General features: G+C 49.9%; 1 protein-coding gene across 1 annotated transcript in view; it reads left to right on the top strand.

Moving 5' to 3' along the window:
* The window catches only part of CLPB (ClpB family mitochondrial disaggregase), a 92,380-nt gene that overhangs the window by 53,374 nt on the left and 20,784 nt on the right, over nucleotides 1–18,222 (top strand). The window contains exons 6-7 of the mRNA XM_056329503.1: nucleotides 5,722–5,819; nucleotides 11,144–11,258. Coding sequence (XP_056185478.1) covers nucleotides 5,722–5,819; nucleotides 11,144–11,258 — 213 coding nt within the window. The remainder of the gene's footprint in view (nucleotides 1–5,721; nucleotides 5,820–11,143; nucleotides 11,259–18,222) is intronic.

Raw genomic sequence — 18,222 nt, 5'->3', positions numbered from 1 at the left:
TCAGATGGGACAAAATGTATTTTTAATGCCATCAGATGCAAAGTTCTGCAGGTTAGGAGAGGAGAGCAGAGTGGTATCAGGCTAAAAGGAAGTTCTTTCATTTGGGTTCTCATTAAAGTGATGCTTCATTTGGTGGCAGAAGGAAAGGATTCAAGGAACTGTGTAGAAGTAAGTGTTGAAAAACAGTGTGATCTCACCAGATTCAGGCACAACAGTACACTTGGGAATCATTTTTACATCTTTTTTGCACCTTGTGGTTAGTGTTTATGGTACCATTGCATTGTACAGTACTACCATTTTTAATGAGGATATTAGAAATCACTAACAAGTGATTCTCGTTGTTCAGTGTGGCATATCTGCAGTTACCTTCTCGGCTACATTTGTAGCTCCCTAAAAGAGGGACTACATGTGTGAGGATGTGGACTTGTGTGGGGGTACGGGGGAAGTCAGAGGCTGGGAGCCTGCAGCTGCTGGCTGTGGTGGGGGCTGACCCACAGCCTCAGCTTCAAGCCCACATCACCAGCCAAGATGGCACGGCCAGGTGTGGCCCAGAAGAACTGTAGAATCACAGAAGGGTTTGGATTGGAAGGGACCTTCAAGACCAGCCAGGCCCACCCCCCGCCAGGGGCAGGGCCCCCTCCCCCCAGCCCAGGCTGCTCCCAGCCCCGTCCAGCCTGGCCTTGAGCCCTGCCAGGGATGGGGCACCCACAGCTGCTCTGGGCAGCCTGGGCCAGCGCCTCGCCGCCCTCACGGGGAAGGGTTTCTTCCTCATGTCCAACCTAAATCTCCCCTCTCTCAGCTTCAAGCCATTCCCCCCTGTCCCATCACTACAGGCCATATTAAAAAGTCTGTCCCCATCTTTCTTATAAGCTCCCTTTAGGAATTAGTAGATCTTTGAGCCATATGTTGCCCTGAAGTATGCTGAGCGTTTACTCCCATGGAGAATAACGCTTTCACTGGAGACACCAAAGGCGGAATTAGCCTCAGTGTATCAGTACACCGAGATGGTTTGATCTCCTATACTCTCATAACCAGGGTGGTTAGCAAATGCCACCAAGTAAAAGAGCAGTAGGGCTGGATGCTAAATCATCAGGGGTGTTGTCCTCAAGTGTGCCGGTGGCTTTTACTTCCACCCGGTACCTTTGAAAATGTTGCTCTTGGTCTTCCCTTGATGAGATGTGAGGATATTCCCTGGGGAGCCTATGTTCTCATGGAAATTCAATCACTTGGGAAGGTACATCGGATATACTAGCAGGGGCAGGTCTTTGGCAAGAGCTAAAGGTCATTGGCCAGCAAGTGGAGCAGTACCCTTTAATGTGTCACTTCTATTTATTGAAATAAATAAATTAAGGCAGGAAAAAGGTGGTAAGATCACAGGCTGGGGTGGCTACTTCCATATGAATGTTGTGTGTTAAAAGCTGCTTGTGAAATATGTGTCTTATTGATTTAAAAACAGGTTTACGTTACTGGAAAAAAAGGGTGATCATGCTAATTCAATCACAGAAGACTCAGGAGGACAAAAGTCTTTTTATATTACTTTAACTAGCCATGTGGAGCAATAATAATGTCATTCCTTGTCAAAGCTGATGGCTGATGACACCATGTAATCCCCAGCAGGTAGTTTGAGCTGCTTCCTCTTGGTGAATCCCAGACTATGGTGGTGTTTGAACAGGGCTGTGGAGAGGTGTAGCTGTGGTGGCAAATTGCATTTAGCATGCTGGAGCTGCGTCTTTCGTCCCAGTGCTGGTCTGCTGCTCAGAGCCTCCCTGGTTCAGGGTGGTCGCCGCTCTGTGTGCCCATCTCCAGCATCCTCAGCAGCATACCCACCATGGGCTTGGGGATTTCCAGGCTCTTCTTTTTGGGATTTAGTTTCCTTCTTCAGAAAAATTATGTTTGGGGTTTTTTTCCCCCATGGGAAACTGTGGATTGAGTCCTGTGATCTGCTGCAGAAAGAGGGGTCGTCCCCAAATCCCCACAGCATGCACAGAATGGGCAAGCGGGACTGTGACAGATCGAAGGCAGTGGCTTTGGCAGGAGGGGTGCTCACTTAGCCTGCTGAAAGCGCTTGGGGTGCTCCTTGGTGCAGGGCAGGGTGACGAACCCTGCGTGATGCTGTGGAGAGCAGGGATAGGTGCCCAGGATGTCCGCGATCGGAGCGCTGTCCGTCCCCCTTGCTGTGCTGAGGACAGGCTGGGCCCTGCTGCCAGCACCCATCCCTGCCCGTGCCTGAGTGCACTCGGACCCTTCTGGGGGCAGAGGCTCGAAGCTGGGGCTGAGCCTGGATTTGTGTTGTGGCCAGGCAGCAGATTTGGTCCTGTGGAGGGCTCAGTCCGTGCTGACATGTCAGCGTAGGCTCTGCAGCCCTGCCAGCACTGCAGGCAAGGGTGGGCTAGGCATACTTCTTGCTGGGAAGGGTCTGATGGGGACCTGAATGACTGGAGGGACCTCGAGGAACCCTTGCTGAAATGACTGCGTGATGACTAGACAGCTGCTGTAAGATGTTTGCAAAATCAGTGCCTGGTCCACAACCTTATATCTGAAGGTAGCAGCTCTGCTTCTGGGAGACTGGAGATGGCTTTATGCTGAGGAGAGCAGCTTCCCATGACTTTCCTGACTGAAGCTGTGCTGTCTTCTGCACCGGAGACTCTCCCAAGCGCATGGTTGCCACCAATATCATTTCTTTGGGACAGAAATGATGGAAGACAACCAAATGTTGAACATTTTAGCGTCTTGTCTACCATACTGCCACCAGTTCTGCCTGGCTCTTTTGCAGATAGGACCTTTGGAGTGGCACCAGGACATGGACTGTCATGCTAGTGCATAGCAGCTGTGTCCCCTGTCCCCAGAGCAGCCCCTGGTGAGTGGGCTGCAGAAGAAAGGCTCGGGATCCAAACACTCAGCTGGAGGTTACCTCTGAGGATACCCAAGAGCAGCAGGAGCTTTCACAGCATCTGGTTGTGCTATGAAATGAGGCCCTCACACTTACTCCTTTCCTTGTCTCAGTGCCCAGGGCTTTCCCAAGCCTTTTTGTGTCCAGTCTTTGGAGAAACATAGCTCTTGGGGTGTCCATATGGGTCAACGATGCCACTGTGAGCCCTGTTCTGTCTGTCCGATGTGTGAGGCTTGTTCTTGCTTCAGCAGGCACAGACGTGGCTACATGCCCCGAGCCAGATTTCCACTCCTCTGCAGGACAGACTGCAGCGGAGGATGGAGAACAAGCACCGAGCTGTGGCAGGGTCCCAGGGCTGCTTATCATTTCTGGGATGCTCCTCCAAGCCCTGTGCGAGCCCCTGTCATTGCCTCCTCTGGTCTGCCATTGCCCCCTCCTCCTGCCATCCCCATGTCCTCTCTGACAGCAGCGGAGGACCCAGGTACCAGCACCCACCACGTCGTGAGCGCTATTGACAGTTATCCAGAATCTGAAGGAACTCAAGACAAATTGTTAAGAGGATGGAGTTAATAAAATTTGAAAAATTGAGGCCTGTCACTCTACTAAACTTTTTTCGATACCGCTGACAGAAACATATTTCCCCAATGAGTGACCTTATGCAGCTGCTCCAGCAGCACGACACTGCACGGATGCTGGGAGTCAACCAGCGTGCTATTTATCAAATATTATAAGCCGGGGCCTCCTAATATGAGCAGGGAGGTGTGGGAGGAGGCGACGGACTTGCACAGCCCGAGGTGTTGCCCAGGTGTCGATCTCCAGCTACAGACAGCTAGTGGGAGGTGACAAATTGCCTTCTATTAAGTCTCCAAAGGTTGGCGTCCCCTCTGCCGCCGCTCCAGCCAGCTGCCGTGGTGGGAGAGGGCAGGGGAGGAGGTGGGGATGGGGAAAGGGGTCAGGCCAGGGCGCTGACAAACCGGTCGCCACTTTTACCTTCTATTAGCGAGCAAAGTGACACCGTTATTTATTGCGGTGTAATATTTTATTGCTGCCGGTACTCGAGGTTGGAATCGACCAGTTGTAGGAGTCGGGTTCTATCAATTATTGCAGCAATTAGTCAAGTCGTCAAAGCCATTAACAGGGGGATTAGGCCAATATTGGATAGCCATTATTGATAGATCCAGGGGAAGGGCAAAGCCAAACAAACCCTCAACCTTCATCTGAAATGAGAGCAGGCCTCGCCTCGAGGATGCCATCGTTTGGAGAAGCCAGAAAACTTCCTCCCTCCTCACTGCGCAGACCTGGGGTGGGTTTCAGGAGCGGGGGGCGGGGGGGGGGGGGGGGGCGGGGGAGCACTGTCTCTTTAAAAGATATTGAGTGGCCAACCTGGACAGTATATAATCTCACCTGTCTCGATCATATTCTTTATTTGCAATGACAAGGTTTGCAATAGAAATTACTCTGTGTCGAATGTTTATGGAGCACATTTTTCATTCTGTAAGCAAATATAGATCCCCGATGCCAATGCTTAGAAATGGCTAATCTCCCCGGCTCCTGCTTGCAGAGAGCCCTCTCACTTCTTTCATATATTATGATTGCTGCTCGCTTTTATTGAGCACTCCTGGTGCTCTGTGCTCTCCTGCGTTGCAGAAGCAGAAGCTGCAGCCTGGTTGGCGCATGCCAACATACCTGCTTGCCTCCCCTATTCCCAGAGGGATGGAAGATGTTTGCCGAGCCCCTTGCAGAGCGGGGATGCTCTAGCAGTGCCCAGGCTCCCGTGTTTCACAGTCATGCACAGGCACTGTCACCTCCCCTTCCCAGCAGCTTGTCACCACCATTTACAGGTGAATGAGCAGAGTGACGGGCTTTTCCCTCGCCAGGCTGCTTCTCAAGGCTCGATAACTGCTGGAGCCTCGAAACTGGTGGGGTGGTCAGCTCAAGCACCAGCTTGAGGGGTTTGAGGCTGATTTTAAAGTTCATCCTCGTAACCCTTGGTGTCTGCCTGGTAACAGCGAGCTGCTGTGGAGTCACTGAGTGCACCAACATTAATGCTGGGTCTCTCTGCCTTAGAGATCTCTCCGTAGCTGCCAAGAGTCAGAGATTAGTCCTGAGACCTTGCTTGCATCACTGGCTATTCCCCAGTACCCCTCTCTCCTGATGTCAGACTGCCTGATTCAGGATTCCCTCTGTATACTTCTTATCACTGCAACTGGGACCAGTTTGACTATGCATGTTCTTCTGCAATCCAGCATGTCTGGGATGGGGAAGGAGGATGAGGAGCTCTCTCCCTGTGAGTTTGTTTGTGTGAGGGTGCCCATCTGATTCACTCCAGTTCGGTCTTTGGGGTTTGTTGACTATTTTTATTAAATTAAATTCTAAAGAAGAGTGTGATTTTCCCCCCTCAGCCACAGGAGTGGCTGAGGGGGGCAGCTGTTCAGTAGGCCACAGCCATCTCCAGCTCCAGCTTGGAGTAACAGAGGAAGGGTAGTGTGTCCAATTGAAGCCGTAATGGTCCCCTGTGGCTCCCACAGGATCAGGCACGAGTGCTTTTGTGAAGCTGTATTTCCTTCTGGTGACCATGTGCTCTCATCCCCCGCAGCAGCTCTTCCCTGCCAAGCCAATTGTTAGCAGCGACAATTCCTTTTCTTGTTCCCTGGACACCCGTGCATGTAACTGCTGGTTGTACATTGTCACTTTCTGATCCAGATACCCCTTGGAGCAAAGGTTAGGAGGGGACACGGCTAGGACAGGAGGCACAAGATGTGCTTCCTGCTCGTTCTGCCCCAAGACTGAACTCTGATTGCCTGATCTTATTCATTTCTTCCTGCCATCAGGTGCCAACCCCCTGCAGAAGAACGAGATGGGACATACACCCCTGGATTATGCCCGTGAAGGGGAGGTCATGAACCTGCTAAAAGCATCGGAGACGAAGGTGAGCCTGAGATTCAGGTAGCTTTGTGTTTCCTTTCCCACTACAAGAACAGTTTTATTGAAGAAGACCTGGTGCAAGCGATGGAGGAGCACCTTAGCACACCTCCATCTCCACACTTTTTCAAAAGAGGTCTGTACAAATCAAAGACATGACGCATAAGGAATAAAACCCCTGCCTCTGAAGTATTTTAGCCGTGTCCATGGCTGAGTGCCCTCCTCTCCCATCTTAATATTTCTTCCTCAACAGTGACCTGCACAGGACCAGTAATACTGTTCTGTAACCCCACATCAGGGAGTTGTTTTTACTGTATTTTCTGGAATTCCTGGTAAAAGAGCCAGGTCTGAGAAGTCCTGAGAGTCCAGTTGTGGGCCTGGGATCCATGCACTCACGAGCACCAGTCTAAGGCAGAAGATGCCCGTTTCTGCTCTTTGGTTGTGAAACACCCATCTCATCCTTTTGATCTCCCTTGAGTGGGCTTGGAGCACACCCTGTCCCATTCGTGAGTCGCTGCTATAAGGTATTTTAAAGAGGGAAAAGAACTGCATCTGCCATAGTGCCTCCACTAAAACGCACAGGAGAAAGCAGATTTACAGAGCAGCAGGTTATTAGACAACGAGGGATCTGCAGCCTGATGTCAAGGATTTAAAATTCCTGGGTATGAGGCCTTATTCAAGTAGGAGCAACTAATTATCAATCAGTAGGAGAGGTTGTCACAGCGGTGATGAGTGATGCCTCTTGAGCATCATCTCTCCAAGAATCTCAGGTCTGCCAGGGCAGGAAAGTCCCCTGCTGCCCAGTGAGGAGGAGCACCAGTGCCACCAGAATGCCAATGCGGAAACCGAGGCACGAGGAGGCCAGGTTTGCTCATGGTTGCAGACTTGCCTTCTGACATTGTGCACCTCAGAGTTTCATCTACAGGTTTGGAACTGGGAATTTGGAATTTGAACTTGCATGGTGGAAACCTGACATTAAGAACTTGCCCACAAGTAGGTGAAAGTAAATTAAAACTGCATCAATTACTGCACTTAGTAGATACTACCATGAATTCAGCCTGCCAGGCAGTCAAAACTGCTGTACTGTCTGTGCTCACCGAGGAAAATCATTGCTCAAGGAGGGGTTCAAACCCTGTTCCCAAATGTTAAACCCCTGTCCTCATCAGGGAGACAGTGGTCTTTCCTCTTGGGCTGTTCCTCCTCCATCACAGCGAAGTGGACCCTGACCGTGGCACTCCTCTGCAGAGCTGATGGCTTCTTGCATTAGCCAGAAGCACTGGACAGCTTGGACAGCTCTCCAAGCAAGTTTTGAGGAAGAAAAGTGTAGAATAAAATAGTTGAAATCTTTACGAGAAGGAGTGGGGGGGAATTATCTGCCGGGTAAATGGTCTCTGGAGTCCAGCATTGGCAAGAAAACCTGCCCCTAACAGTTTGAAAAGCTGCCTTGGTTTTTATGCTTAACTAATAGATGGAGGAGAGAAAGGAAATATATCTATAGAGATGTTCCTGATGAAAATGATTGTACTTGTATATAAAACATAAGGCAGTCAAGCCAGCTTGTGATGAATATTCAGCTGGGGGGGATATGGTACTCCCGGGGTTGCATCCACCCCAGTATCTGCATTCCACCGAGAGTCTTTGAGAATTTATTGCTCATTTTAATCACTGCTAGAGAATGAATTGGCAGAACTATTACTGGATGGGCACATCCCATAGATTTTATTTACATATCCTTGTGACAGAATAACAGGGAGTTTTCATATGTATTTTTAATTTATTTTGATTTTCTTTATTCTTTTTTTGAAAAAAGAAAAAATTCTGTGCGTGCTTTCCCTGTGCTAGACCACACTTGCCTGGTGTTTAGCACTCTTGAGCTTGTTCACATTGCTAAACGGTCTGGTGAAATTTAAATAAGCTGTCATGGATTGAGGGCTAAAAGGAAGGGAGTAGCCCTTGAAACTAGCATCTTCTGTATCGAACTGGAAGGGAAGCAGCTCCAGGATTATCTCAGCTCTTACAAGTCTTTCTTTGCCATTCAACTCCTCTTTCCCCCGATGTACTGGGCCCGGTCAGATCCGTGTAGTGGCCTCTCCAGTCTCCGTCAGTGGCTGCCAAAGGATTTTTAAGGAGCATTTCAGCCAGGACAAGCACACAGTTGCCCTTTCCCCTGACTCCCTTCTGGCAAGCAGTGGTGTGAGGAGCCCCTGACCTGAAGCTTGTGCCCACTTCACCCTACTGAATCGCCTTTGCTGGACCTTTTAAAGAAAACAAACATCCAGCTGTGGCTCAAGCACAGCCTACTTTTTCCATCCAGAATGTCCTCAAGTTGTTGGTGTAAACATATTTTTTGAGAAAAATGTCTCTTTTGGTTGTTTGCAGCAATTCTGTGTGTTAAGCGCAGGCAGCCCTATACGCAGAGTTTGGGGCAGCGCAGCCTTGCAGTGGAAGCTGGTTTCATGCTTTCTGTAAACTCCCAAAAATTACTTCAGATGGTGTTTGCCCTTCCCATGGGAGAACCACTCTCCAGATCTCCAGAGGCTCTCATAGCTTAGTTCATCTGCAGCTGACCAGAAGTTTATCATCCTGCTTTCCTTTATTCTTTTAAATTCCTTTTCCTGTGAGGCGGAAGACGCTGTCCCCTCCACGTCTGCAGGTTGTACGCAGAGGTTTGGTGCTGCGGGTGCTGTGCTTGTGAACCTCTTTCCTCTGAATATTCTCCTGTCAATGCAGTCATGCTTGGGAGGGATGCCGCGCTGGGTAACGAATAACGAGAGCTGACGAACACGATTGCTGTGACCATCTTCGAGATAGGCAGCCAGCTGTTATCTCCAGGTGAGGTCTGCCAAAGCACAGGTAGAGAGAATCTCTTATTCAAAAAGAACATCTCTCATGCTTTTGGCATCGCATCGGGTTAACCTCTTAACCCAGGTGAGCACAGGAGTTCAGTTGCCTTTGATGCCAGAGCAGAGTACCAAATCTCCTTGCATTTCTTTCTAAGCACATAACACCACTGTGGTCCGCTAATCTGCTTAGGTGCCAGTGATGTGCCGTACAGGTTTCATCGGGTTGTCAGAGGGTGAGGACACGGTCCCCACTGACTGTTTCACACCACAGAACAGGAAAGAGCATTCTTGTCTCCTCCTGCTGGTTTCCTCACCACCAATGTTGAGGGCTGAAGTCAGATGCACTCTTTGTAGCTGCCTCTTCTGGCAGAAATGTCTGGCAGGGGCAAGAACCTGGGCCAGATGTGCTGCTCCAGCTGCCCCTGGTGTCAGGATAGCAGCGAGGAGGTGGGAGAATCTGGATGTGTACCTGTGAAGGAGGATGGAGGAGGGGGAATGGAAGAGAAAGGAGTGGAAGGTTGCATCTTGTGTAAAGCTGAAGATTAGTGGGGCTTTTTGTCACAGGTTGTATCCCAATCTGATGTAAAATGGGGTTTTCTCAGTGGATTTTTTCTCATTCTGGTGTCCCCTGCTCAAGGTGGTGGTGGCTTGGGATGCTCCGGGCCAGCAGCGTGACCTGACTGCAGGATGCCTGGTGGCACGGCCGCTCTGCTGAGGGCTTCTGGGAGGGCAGGTCTCTCCAGAGCAGATCCGGAGCAGAAAACAAAGTGGGACAGCTTGGGAAAAGCACCGTACCCAGTGCAGTCTTTTACCCATGAAAGCGACTGTCTTCCTACCCAGGGATTTCTACAGTGCTGGTTTTCCAAGGAGGGAGGGAGAGGGCATTGCAGAAGAGGGGCATCCCCTCCTGCCCTTCACGCACGTCTTCCCACCTTGCTGTAAACCCACGTGAATTGTTCAGTATCCTGACCACGAGGATCATGCTCTCTGCACCTTGAGAAAGTCAGAAAAGGAGAGAGGAAGAAAAGATTTATTGAGTTATATAGAAAGACACAGATATATGGCAAGAGCAGCACTTGGAGCCTCGTGGCATACATGGAGCCCGGGGGGGGATCACCGCAGACGCGCCGGTGTCTGTCCCACAGTGCAATTCTGCTGGGATCCGCGGGGAAGTTATTGCTCCGTATGAGGCATCGGGGCTGATGGCATCTCTCCATTACATGCGAGACTGATAGCACCAGCCAAAATTGGATTGTTTGCTATTTATTTTTTTAAAAACTTCTGTCAGAGTCACTGCTAGCCCAGGAAACACTGGCAGCCTGGCTGGGGGGTTTTATCCACTCCGGCTCTGGCAGCAGGATCCTGCTGCAGCTTCTGCAACCACTTTCTGTTTTGTTAGAGGTGTTTCCCCTTCAGGAAGGTGGGTTAAATGTTGGGACCAGTTATGTGTGTGTGTAATTATTCACTCTGCAGACCCTGTGGGCAATTTATGCTCTGTCCTTAGCTAGGGCTGGCTTTCTGGGATGGTTGTTTCCAGAGCAGTGGTTTCACTGGTGAGATGGCCAACCTCTGCTTGTGGTGGGGAATGGTGCTCAGCAGAAAGTTTTGCAGCGTTTTCTAAAGATGAGCAGGGGCTGGATTTGTCCTCTCCTCTCGAAGCTCACTGCACTATAACACCTAGTCCCACTTTGAGATTCTGCCTGTATCCCATCCCCGAGCATCTCGGAGGTGTGCTTGTGTCAGATGCCTCTGTGAACTGCCCTGTGCACTATCTCAGCCTTCAGCTCCAGGAAGCGTTCCGGGTGGAAGCAATGCAGAAGTAACTGGCTCTCAAAGGTCCAGCTTCCTTGTGAGCTGGAGGTGAAGGCAAGCAAATGTCCCCAGTAAAGAGCTTTTTCCAGTGCTGTCCTGCATGGTGCTGTGGGTTCACCTGCAAAGCAGCGGTGTCTGGCTTCCCCAGCATACACAGCAGCACACAGTGATGCTCTTCCATCCCTGTGGGTGGAACTCTTTAAACAGGAGATGCATGGGGGGTGGGAAAACAAGTATCAGTAGAATAGTCAAGGCTTGGTTTTACAAAATAAGCAAGCTCATAACAGGTTAAGAGCTCATGAGGAAATTTGAGCAGTGTCAGTGTTCCCTCTGTGGCACCCTTACAGAAGCGGTGCCATGTCTGGGTTTCCCATCAGATGCAAAGCCAGTTCCTGAGTGCTGCCCACGGTGCAGCACCTTGCCCACTTCTCTCCCTTCCTGCTTACCTCAGCCTCCAGCTCTGGAAGATCCAGAAATTTCCTCTTGCTTGGGCTGGTGCTTCCAGACAGAGCTGCACCTGCCTGGTGCCAGGGAGCGGTGCTCTGTCTGCATGTCAGAGGGATGCCCGTGCAGGGCTTTGCAGTGCTGGCAGGGGGAAAACTCTTGTGTACCTACCCGATGCTCATGTTGTTGTTCCAAAAAGCATCTGGTCCCAACATTTTCTTCCCTCTCACAGTTTCAGGAGGAGCAGCGCAGGAGAGAGGTGGAGGAACGCCGGAGGTTTCCGCTGGAGCAGCGGCTAAAAGAGCACATCATAGGTCAGGAGAGCGCGATAGCAACAGTGGGAGCAGGTAGGACCCTTCACATGCCACCAGCTCTGCCCTTCCATACCTTCTGCTCCACATGGAAAACAAGCCATTCCCTCAAGCCCTGATCTGAGGCTGCCTTGGAGCAGGTCACCGAAGTCAGTGGGGGACTTGGGGTGAGGTCCAGCTGGCATTTCTTGGCTGTGAGAAAGAACACTTGCTCTTCATCCCCAGAGGAGCTGTTTCACATACAGCAGCAGAGAGGACCCTCAGATGCTTTCCTCCCAGACACCAGAGTGAGGTGTCTACAAGCACTTTCCTTCGGGATGATCTCTCCTCAGGCTAAGTGTCATGGCTTGAAGCTCAAAGCTGGTCACTGAGATGCCCACCGCCCACTTTTGAGCACACAGGCAGCTCTCAGCTAAACATAGTGGCTGATCATGATGACACTTGAACATCGAGTTATCTTTTTACAGGATCGTTTGGCTTAAGAATATCACTCATTAATAATTCATGAGCAGTTTCATACAAATTCATGTGCAGAAGCCCCTCACACATGGGCTGTGTTGTGAAATTGCTTGGAGGGGGGAATTACAGGTCTAATATCTTTGGGGAATTTTCCTGTATCCCTCACAGATTTGGGGCTTCATTCCACATGAAATATGAGCATGTACTTCAGCCACACTTTCCTGGCCATGTGTACTACGTTAGATCAAAGGCCAGTGTCCTGTGACTGGTACCAGAGCACAGGGAGCTGTGGCAAGTGGAATACAGAGTGGTGTTTCCCCACTCTGCTCTCTCAGTGTCCATCGTTGTCCAAACTCCTGGTTTGCAAGCCAGGAGTACCCTGAGCCGGAAGTTACATCTTTGTGTGTAGCAGTTCTCAAGAGATTTTTCTTCCATGGATTTGTCCAAGTTTCCCTTGGATGGCCTGTAAACGTCTGGCCTCTGTAGCATCCTTTGGCAGGTCGTTGCATAGCTAGTGAAGGAATACATTGTACATTTTAAATCTGCCTCCTGATAGTTCTGCCTTGTGGCCTCTAGTTCTTGGGTCAAACAAAGTGTTTTGCTGCTGAGGAAACAGTTGCTCAGCCAAAGCAGCTGCAGTTTATGCCACAGAGCTCTTCTTGCCTCACAGACTGATTTCAGTTGAAGTTCGGAGCCTGGCCCCGCTTTGGTCAGGGATTACGATCCTGAGCTCTCAGGTTTGGTGGGGGTTAGTTGTAAGATAGCCAGGCTTTGGGGAGGATGGGGTGGATGACAGCTAACGGAAGGGTTATTTGCCTCCTGAGCTCTTTCCCTCCCCACCTTTCTGGAGGTGCCGCCAGTGAATACTGAAGATAATACTAAAGTAAACCCTTTTGTCAGCAGCGTGTCCCTGCGACGATCCTGGTTGTATCCATGAGCCCTTACAGATCCATGGGGGCACCATCTTCTCCTGCTGTATCCACTGTGGATAGAGGAATGCCATATGAGGCACCTCCTTAAGAGACTGCACTTTAAAGCACGTTGCCTTTACTAGTCTGCTGGTGGTGTTTTCTGCCTGAAAAGCCGCAGTCGTTGTCTGTGCTATAGATGTGGTGAAACACATGGTGGCTGGTGCCTGTGAGTCCATTGCAAATTGTGCAAGCCTGGAGTGTTTCATTCACTAGCGTTTCCTTGTCTGGGTCTGCTGAAAGCCCTTGGCCTTCATTGCCAAATTAGGGTGCTGGTGCCTTTTTCTGCAGCTGTTTTACCTGCACTTCAAATTTTTTCACTGTTTTAAAAAAGACCCAAAAACACAGGGAATAAATGAGGAGCCTGGCCTCTTGTGGCTGTGACGGAACCGTACAAGCGTGCAGAGAGGTTTGGAGGAAAAGGCAATGTTTTTTGTCAGACCAGAGGATGGAGTTGGGGGAAAAAAACAGACCAGCTTTTAGGCACACAGGCCCAGACAGAAACCACGAATTTCAGATGAGTGCAGACAGTTGCTCCGAGCATAACTTCGTTATGTTAATCAGTTAGGCACTTTGAGACGAAAGGGTGTTGGGCATCTGTGGAGCAGAGGAGGACAATGTCTGACTGTATCGGTTAGCCTAGTAAATGCTATTATCTCTGGCTGAAAACCTCGCTTTGCTTATACCACCCCTGCAAAGTGTGAGCCTGGGGTGTCAGCCTGGCCATGCAGAGCCTGGAGCTGCAGCCCTGCAAGCTCCAGCCACCCGCTTTCCCTCCTGAGGAGCACTGCGCCTGGTCTCATGCTGGAGGCACTGGCCAGGCTCTGTCCATTGCATGTGATGGAGCACCCAGCCCCAGCCAGAGCATCCACAGGGAAAGGAGAAGAGGGGTCCCGGTGGTTTGTGCAAGGTGGTTTTCCTTGGTGGCACAAGCTTGGTGCAGCCTCTCAAAACTCGGGAGCACTAAAAGACTGTAAGGACATCAAGGCTTCGGCAAGACTTGGTTCGATTTGCCAGTCCAAAGCCTGAAAGCCTCTGGATCCTGTTAGTAATTCCTTGAACCACCCATGCATCCCAGTTAATGCCTGAAAATGGGGCAGCGAGGTAAGACCAGGCTGAAGTCAGGGCAGAACTGCGAGCAACATGCTGTCATAAATACACAAACCATAGCGCTGTAGTTAACAAAGAGGAGTCCTGCGTGATCTGGAAGCCCTGGAAAGAGCCAGCTCTCCCCCTGCAAACACAACAGACACCCTCTGTGTTTGGAGAGTGGCTGTGCCTGGGGGCAGCAGCACGGGCTAATTGGGAAGCTTTGATTAATGGGTAGTGCCTGTTTCTGACACAGGTGGTGTTTCTGCACATTAAAGTGGCTGCCTTTATGGAGGTTTCTCTTATTGAATTATAGGGAAAGTGCTTGATACCCCAGCAGCCTCAGGATATCAGACCAAAAGGTAGCAGGAGAGTCTCCGTCCCCTCCTCCCCTGCTTCCCTTCTGCCCCATTTTTGTGGTTTTCTTTCAGGAAGGGTGAATTTAGAGATGTGACTTTTTCTTTCAAGCACTTCCTATCTATTTTAGTGGTGGGCTTGGCAGTGCTAGTAAATGCTTGGATTTGGTGATCTTAAAGGTCTTTTCCAACCGAAATGATTCTAGGATTCTATTTTTGTTACTTATTCCCAGTTGGTTTTGCTGCCACTTTGTAAACTCCACGTGCCTCCTGTTTTGCGCTCACCAATGCAGTTTGTTGGCTAGGAGACTCGCCACACACCACGTCTCGAGATTTACCGAGCCTAGCTGATATGTTTAATGTATAACTGCTGCCTTAATTGAATAATCTGATTTAATCCGTCACTCAGTGCATGATCCAAACAGTCTCCAGAGGGGCTCAGCCAAGAATACAAAGGGAATGTGCGCTCTGGAGTTTGCTGTGCAGCTCCAGGGTGGTGGGGATGCATGGGGGCTGCGACCGCCAGGCTGCTTGCAGGGAGCTTGCCGCAGTCACAGCACCAACAGCTTGACATCTCTACTGCAGAGGGAAAAAACCCTTCCCTGTCATTTCCGAGCCCTACTGCTATCTTTTCAGCTACACGAAGCAGGACGGATGATGGTAGGACTGGGAGAAGGTGGGTGATGACTAACCCATCCCAGCAGAGCATCTCCGAGGGCACAGGATTCCTCCCAGTGCTCCGACTGAGGATGGCAGTGGTGGGAGGCAGCTCGGCCACAGCTGAGTGGTGCTCTCCCCTCTGTGGGTATAGATGTTTGTTTCCTTTTAACAAAATACAAATTAAATACTCCATCTCGTAATGTGTCAGAAAGAAACAGGCAGGTATTCCTGTGATCCCAGAAACTCACGGCACACTGGATGCTACAACCGGTTCATGCAAATGAACAGCTAAAAGGCTTATCATTGTGTTTCCAGGGCACTTTCATAAATGATTGTATTCCAAATCTGGTTAGGTCTCATTTGGCTTTTCACTTGAAGCTGCAGAGGCACCAGGGTGAAGCAGTGCATGCTTCTTGGGGAGCAACAGAAAGCGTCTCCTGTCTGAGGTTATATCACCTCCCGAAGGAGGCATTTTTTGAAAGGTTTTTGGTTCGTTGGGTTTTTTTTGTTTGTGATCTTGTATCCTAAAGATTATGCCAGAGATCTAGTACCTCTTTTATAGCCACATGTTGTTTGCCAAGCAATGGTCGCTGAGAGGTGGGGGGTTTGAAACCACCACTTTCCCATGCTGATTTTTTAAGTCTTTTGGACTGAGGTAATCTGGTACAACTCTTCCTGAAAGTGGGTAAGGAGGGAGGAAGAAAAAGTGTTGTTTATTTTTTAGTGCAGAGATGTTGAATATAGTGCAGAAAATCTACTTTTTTATTATAAAGGTACAAATTTTAAACACACTGAGCAGCCGCAATGTTGAAATCAGTTGGTGTTTCAAAGCTGAAGGAAAATGGGTTGAGCAGGAATGTCATCCTGCCCTGGCCCAAAGGAAACTGGCTTTATTTTGGCCAAGGTGGATCCTTTCTGAGTCCTGTGTCTCAGCGTGTCCAGTACTTGTGAAATGGAGGCAGGTAGCCTGCAGGTCAGGTCAGACTCTGTAAGGAAGCAGCTTTGCTCCAGCTGGAGGTTCAACTTCTTCCACATCCCAGAGCTACCGACAGTGGGGCTGGACGAGTGGTTCTTCGGGGATGTGGTAGACCCTGGACCATAGATGCAGAGCCTGGACAGAGGAGAGCGATCCCACAGTGGGTATGGACCTGGAGACATCACCCTGTGATACCCTGAGCCCGGGCAGTCTGAGAAGCACCGCTGAATGAATTGATTTGATAAATGGACATTTATTACACTCACAAATTGGCTGAAACCAATTTCGGTCACATCAACCCCTGATAACTGCTAGGGTATTGATTTGTGTAAAGTAATACAGTGAATTTATCAGTTCAATAGCAAGCTGAAGGGCCTCTCAGAGACACAGTGCTACAGTTACGCTGTTACAGATGTACAAAATAAAGTGAGAGCACTGCAGCCACGCTGGAAATGGCTCCAAAGAAGAAGGCCCAGGCATCACGAGCCTCTTTGCTGGGACATTGGGTCTGAATGTCTTAATGAAATTTCAGCAAAGCAGTGTGACCTACCTCCTTTTATTTATTTATTTCTGCCATCCCCAAAGTTACAGGAGGAAGGGGACAGCTTTCCGAGATGCATGGCACGGATTTCTTGTGTGGCTGTTGACAAAGTGGTCAGCATGGCTGGCAGCCACTTTCTGGGTACAAATCCCAAGGAGAGGAGTGCTCCTGAGTGCTTTCCCAGCTGACATTTTCATCCTTCAGACTGGCACTGGTGTCCTGCTCTGTCCTAGGATGGCATCTTTGTTCCTCTTGCTGCAGCTGAACTGTGTGGTGGCCAACCTAGGAGAGTCTCCTACAGCCATGGATGCAAGACCCGGGCGTGCAGTGGCCCCTCTCTGTTTTTTTCCAGAGAATTCAACCTCAAAAAGAAAGTCAGTATGCAAAACTGAGAAATTTTCAGGTTTTCCAAAGCTCAAGAGCGCTGAGGCTAGGCTGTGTGCTAGAATATCTCATCACTTTAAGGCTGTTTGTAGAAAAGGTTTTAACATCTCATCACTGTGTTGATCTAAGTAACCCACTAACTAACGATAAGCAGCACCTTCCAGCTGGGATCCCAGACAAGCACTAACTTTGTGGAAGTTTTTTTGTGGAGTGCTCTACATCCTTGGGGTTGCTATGAGATGAGATGAGCATTTCCCCATAAAGTCCGGTATCCTGCTGCAGAGGGGAGTGAAAAAAGACCACACTTAACCTCGCTGCCTTCGGACCGTTGAGCGTGCTGACCCCTGCAAGTGGTCACTCCATGCCCTGAAGCAAAAGTTTATTACCTTTATTATCTTAGCTGAGATAGCTGCAGAAATTGTTGGCCATTATGTTATTCCCCGTCAATTTTTATAAAATATATCAACCCTGGGTGTTTGACCTCACGTTTGCTGTGATAAAGGGCACCAGGACAGCAGGATGCAGCGAGGCTGCTGGCGCTGGGATGGCTGCAGCCTGCCTGGGCTCGCCCAGACCCTCCTCAGCACCTCCGTGTCAGCGGCAGGGCCGTTCCCTCCTCTCCCTCCTCCTGCAGTGGCTGCTGTGTGGGGTGATGTGGCCTGTGGGTGGCTGGAGGGCAGGACTGGGTGCCCACTGGGCTCTGCCCATGATCTCTGAGGGGCCAGAGCCACAGCCCAGGCTGGTCCGTGGGGCTGAGCAGAGAAACCCAAGCAGGGAGAGGCAGAGCCGGACGCAGGCCAGTCCTGCAGCCTGGCTCTATGCCTGAGCTAATTAAGCCTTGACAGGAGTCAGGACTTATTAGCATGGCTAAGGGACTGGGTAATACATCTCCATTGCATCCAGGCATAAAACAGCCGGTCCTCAAGTTCCCACTCAATTCACAGCCCCTGTGCCCAGTCCCATTCTGCTGGGTGGGTGTGCCCTGGACTTTGAGGTTAAATCGGGCTCTTTTGGCTGTTTGGGTTGAGCATTACGCAGTGACGCAAACCGTCACCTTCAGACTGAGCTACCACCACCTTGCAGGAAGACCTCCCATCTTTTCCTGCAGACTCTGCAGAGATTAGGGACTCAGTCACACTCCTCTTTGTAAGTTGCTGCAATGGTTAATCACCCTCATTATTAAAAAAAATGTTCTGCCTTATTTCTAGTTGGAATTCATCTAGCTCCATCCCCTGGAGCATGTTAATTTTGTCTGCTAGATAAGCGAGTTCTCTGCTTTCTTGTGGATATACTTAATGACTGTGGTCAAGTCAATCCTCAAACCTCTCGTTGTTAACCTCAGTAGATTGATTTTTTCATGCAGTTTTCAGGCTCACTCGAGGCTTTGCACATGTTTTCCTAATCCTCACCAGATCTATCGGTGTCCACCCTACGTGGGTGTCCTCAAATGCAGACGTGAGCTCGGAGGAGCTTGGCCGCGTGCAGGTCTTCTTAGCAAGAGGAGCAGCTCCAAGAGCTTTGTGGTAAATTCATGTGAGCTGCATGATCCAACCACTGATAGTTCATC

Source organism: Falco biarmicus, chromosome 2 (genome assembly GCF_023638135.1).
Source record: "Falco biarmicus isolate bFalBia1 chromosome 2, bFalBia1.pri, whole genome shotgun sequence".
Taxonomy (NCBI): Eukaryota; Metazoa; Chordata; class Aves; order Falconiformes; family Falconidae; genus Falco; species Falco biarmicus.
The sequence above is the reverse complement of the archived record's forward strand: the minus strand, read 5'-3'. Positions and strand labels throughout refer to the sequence as shown.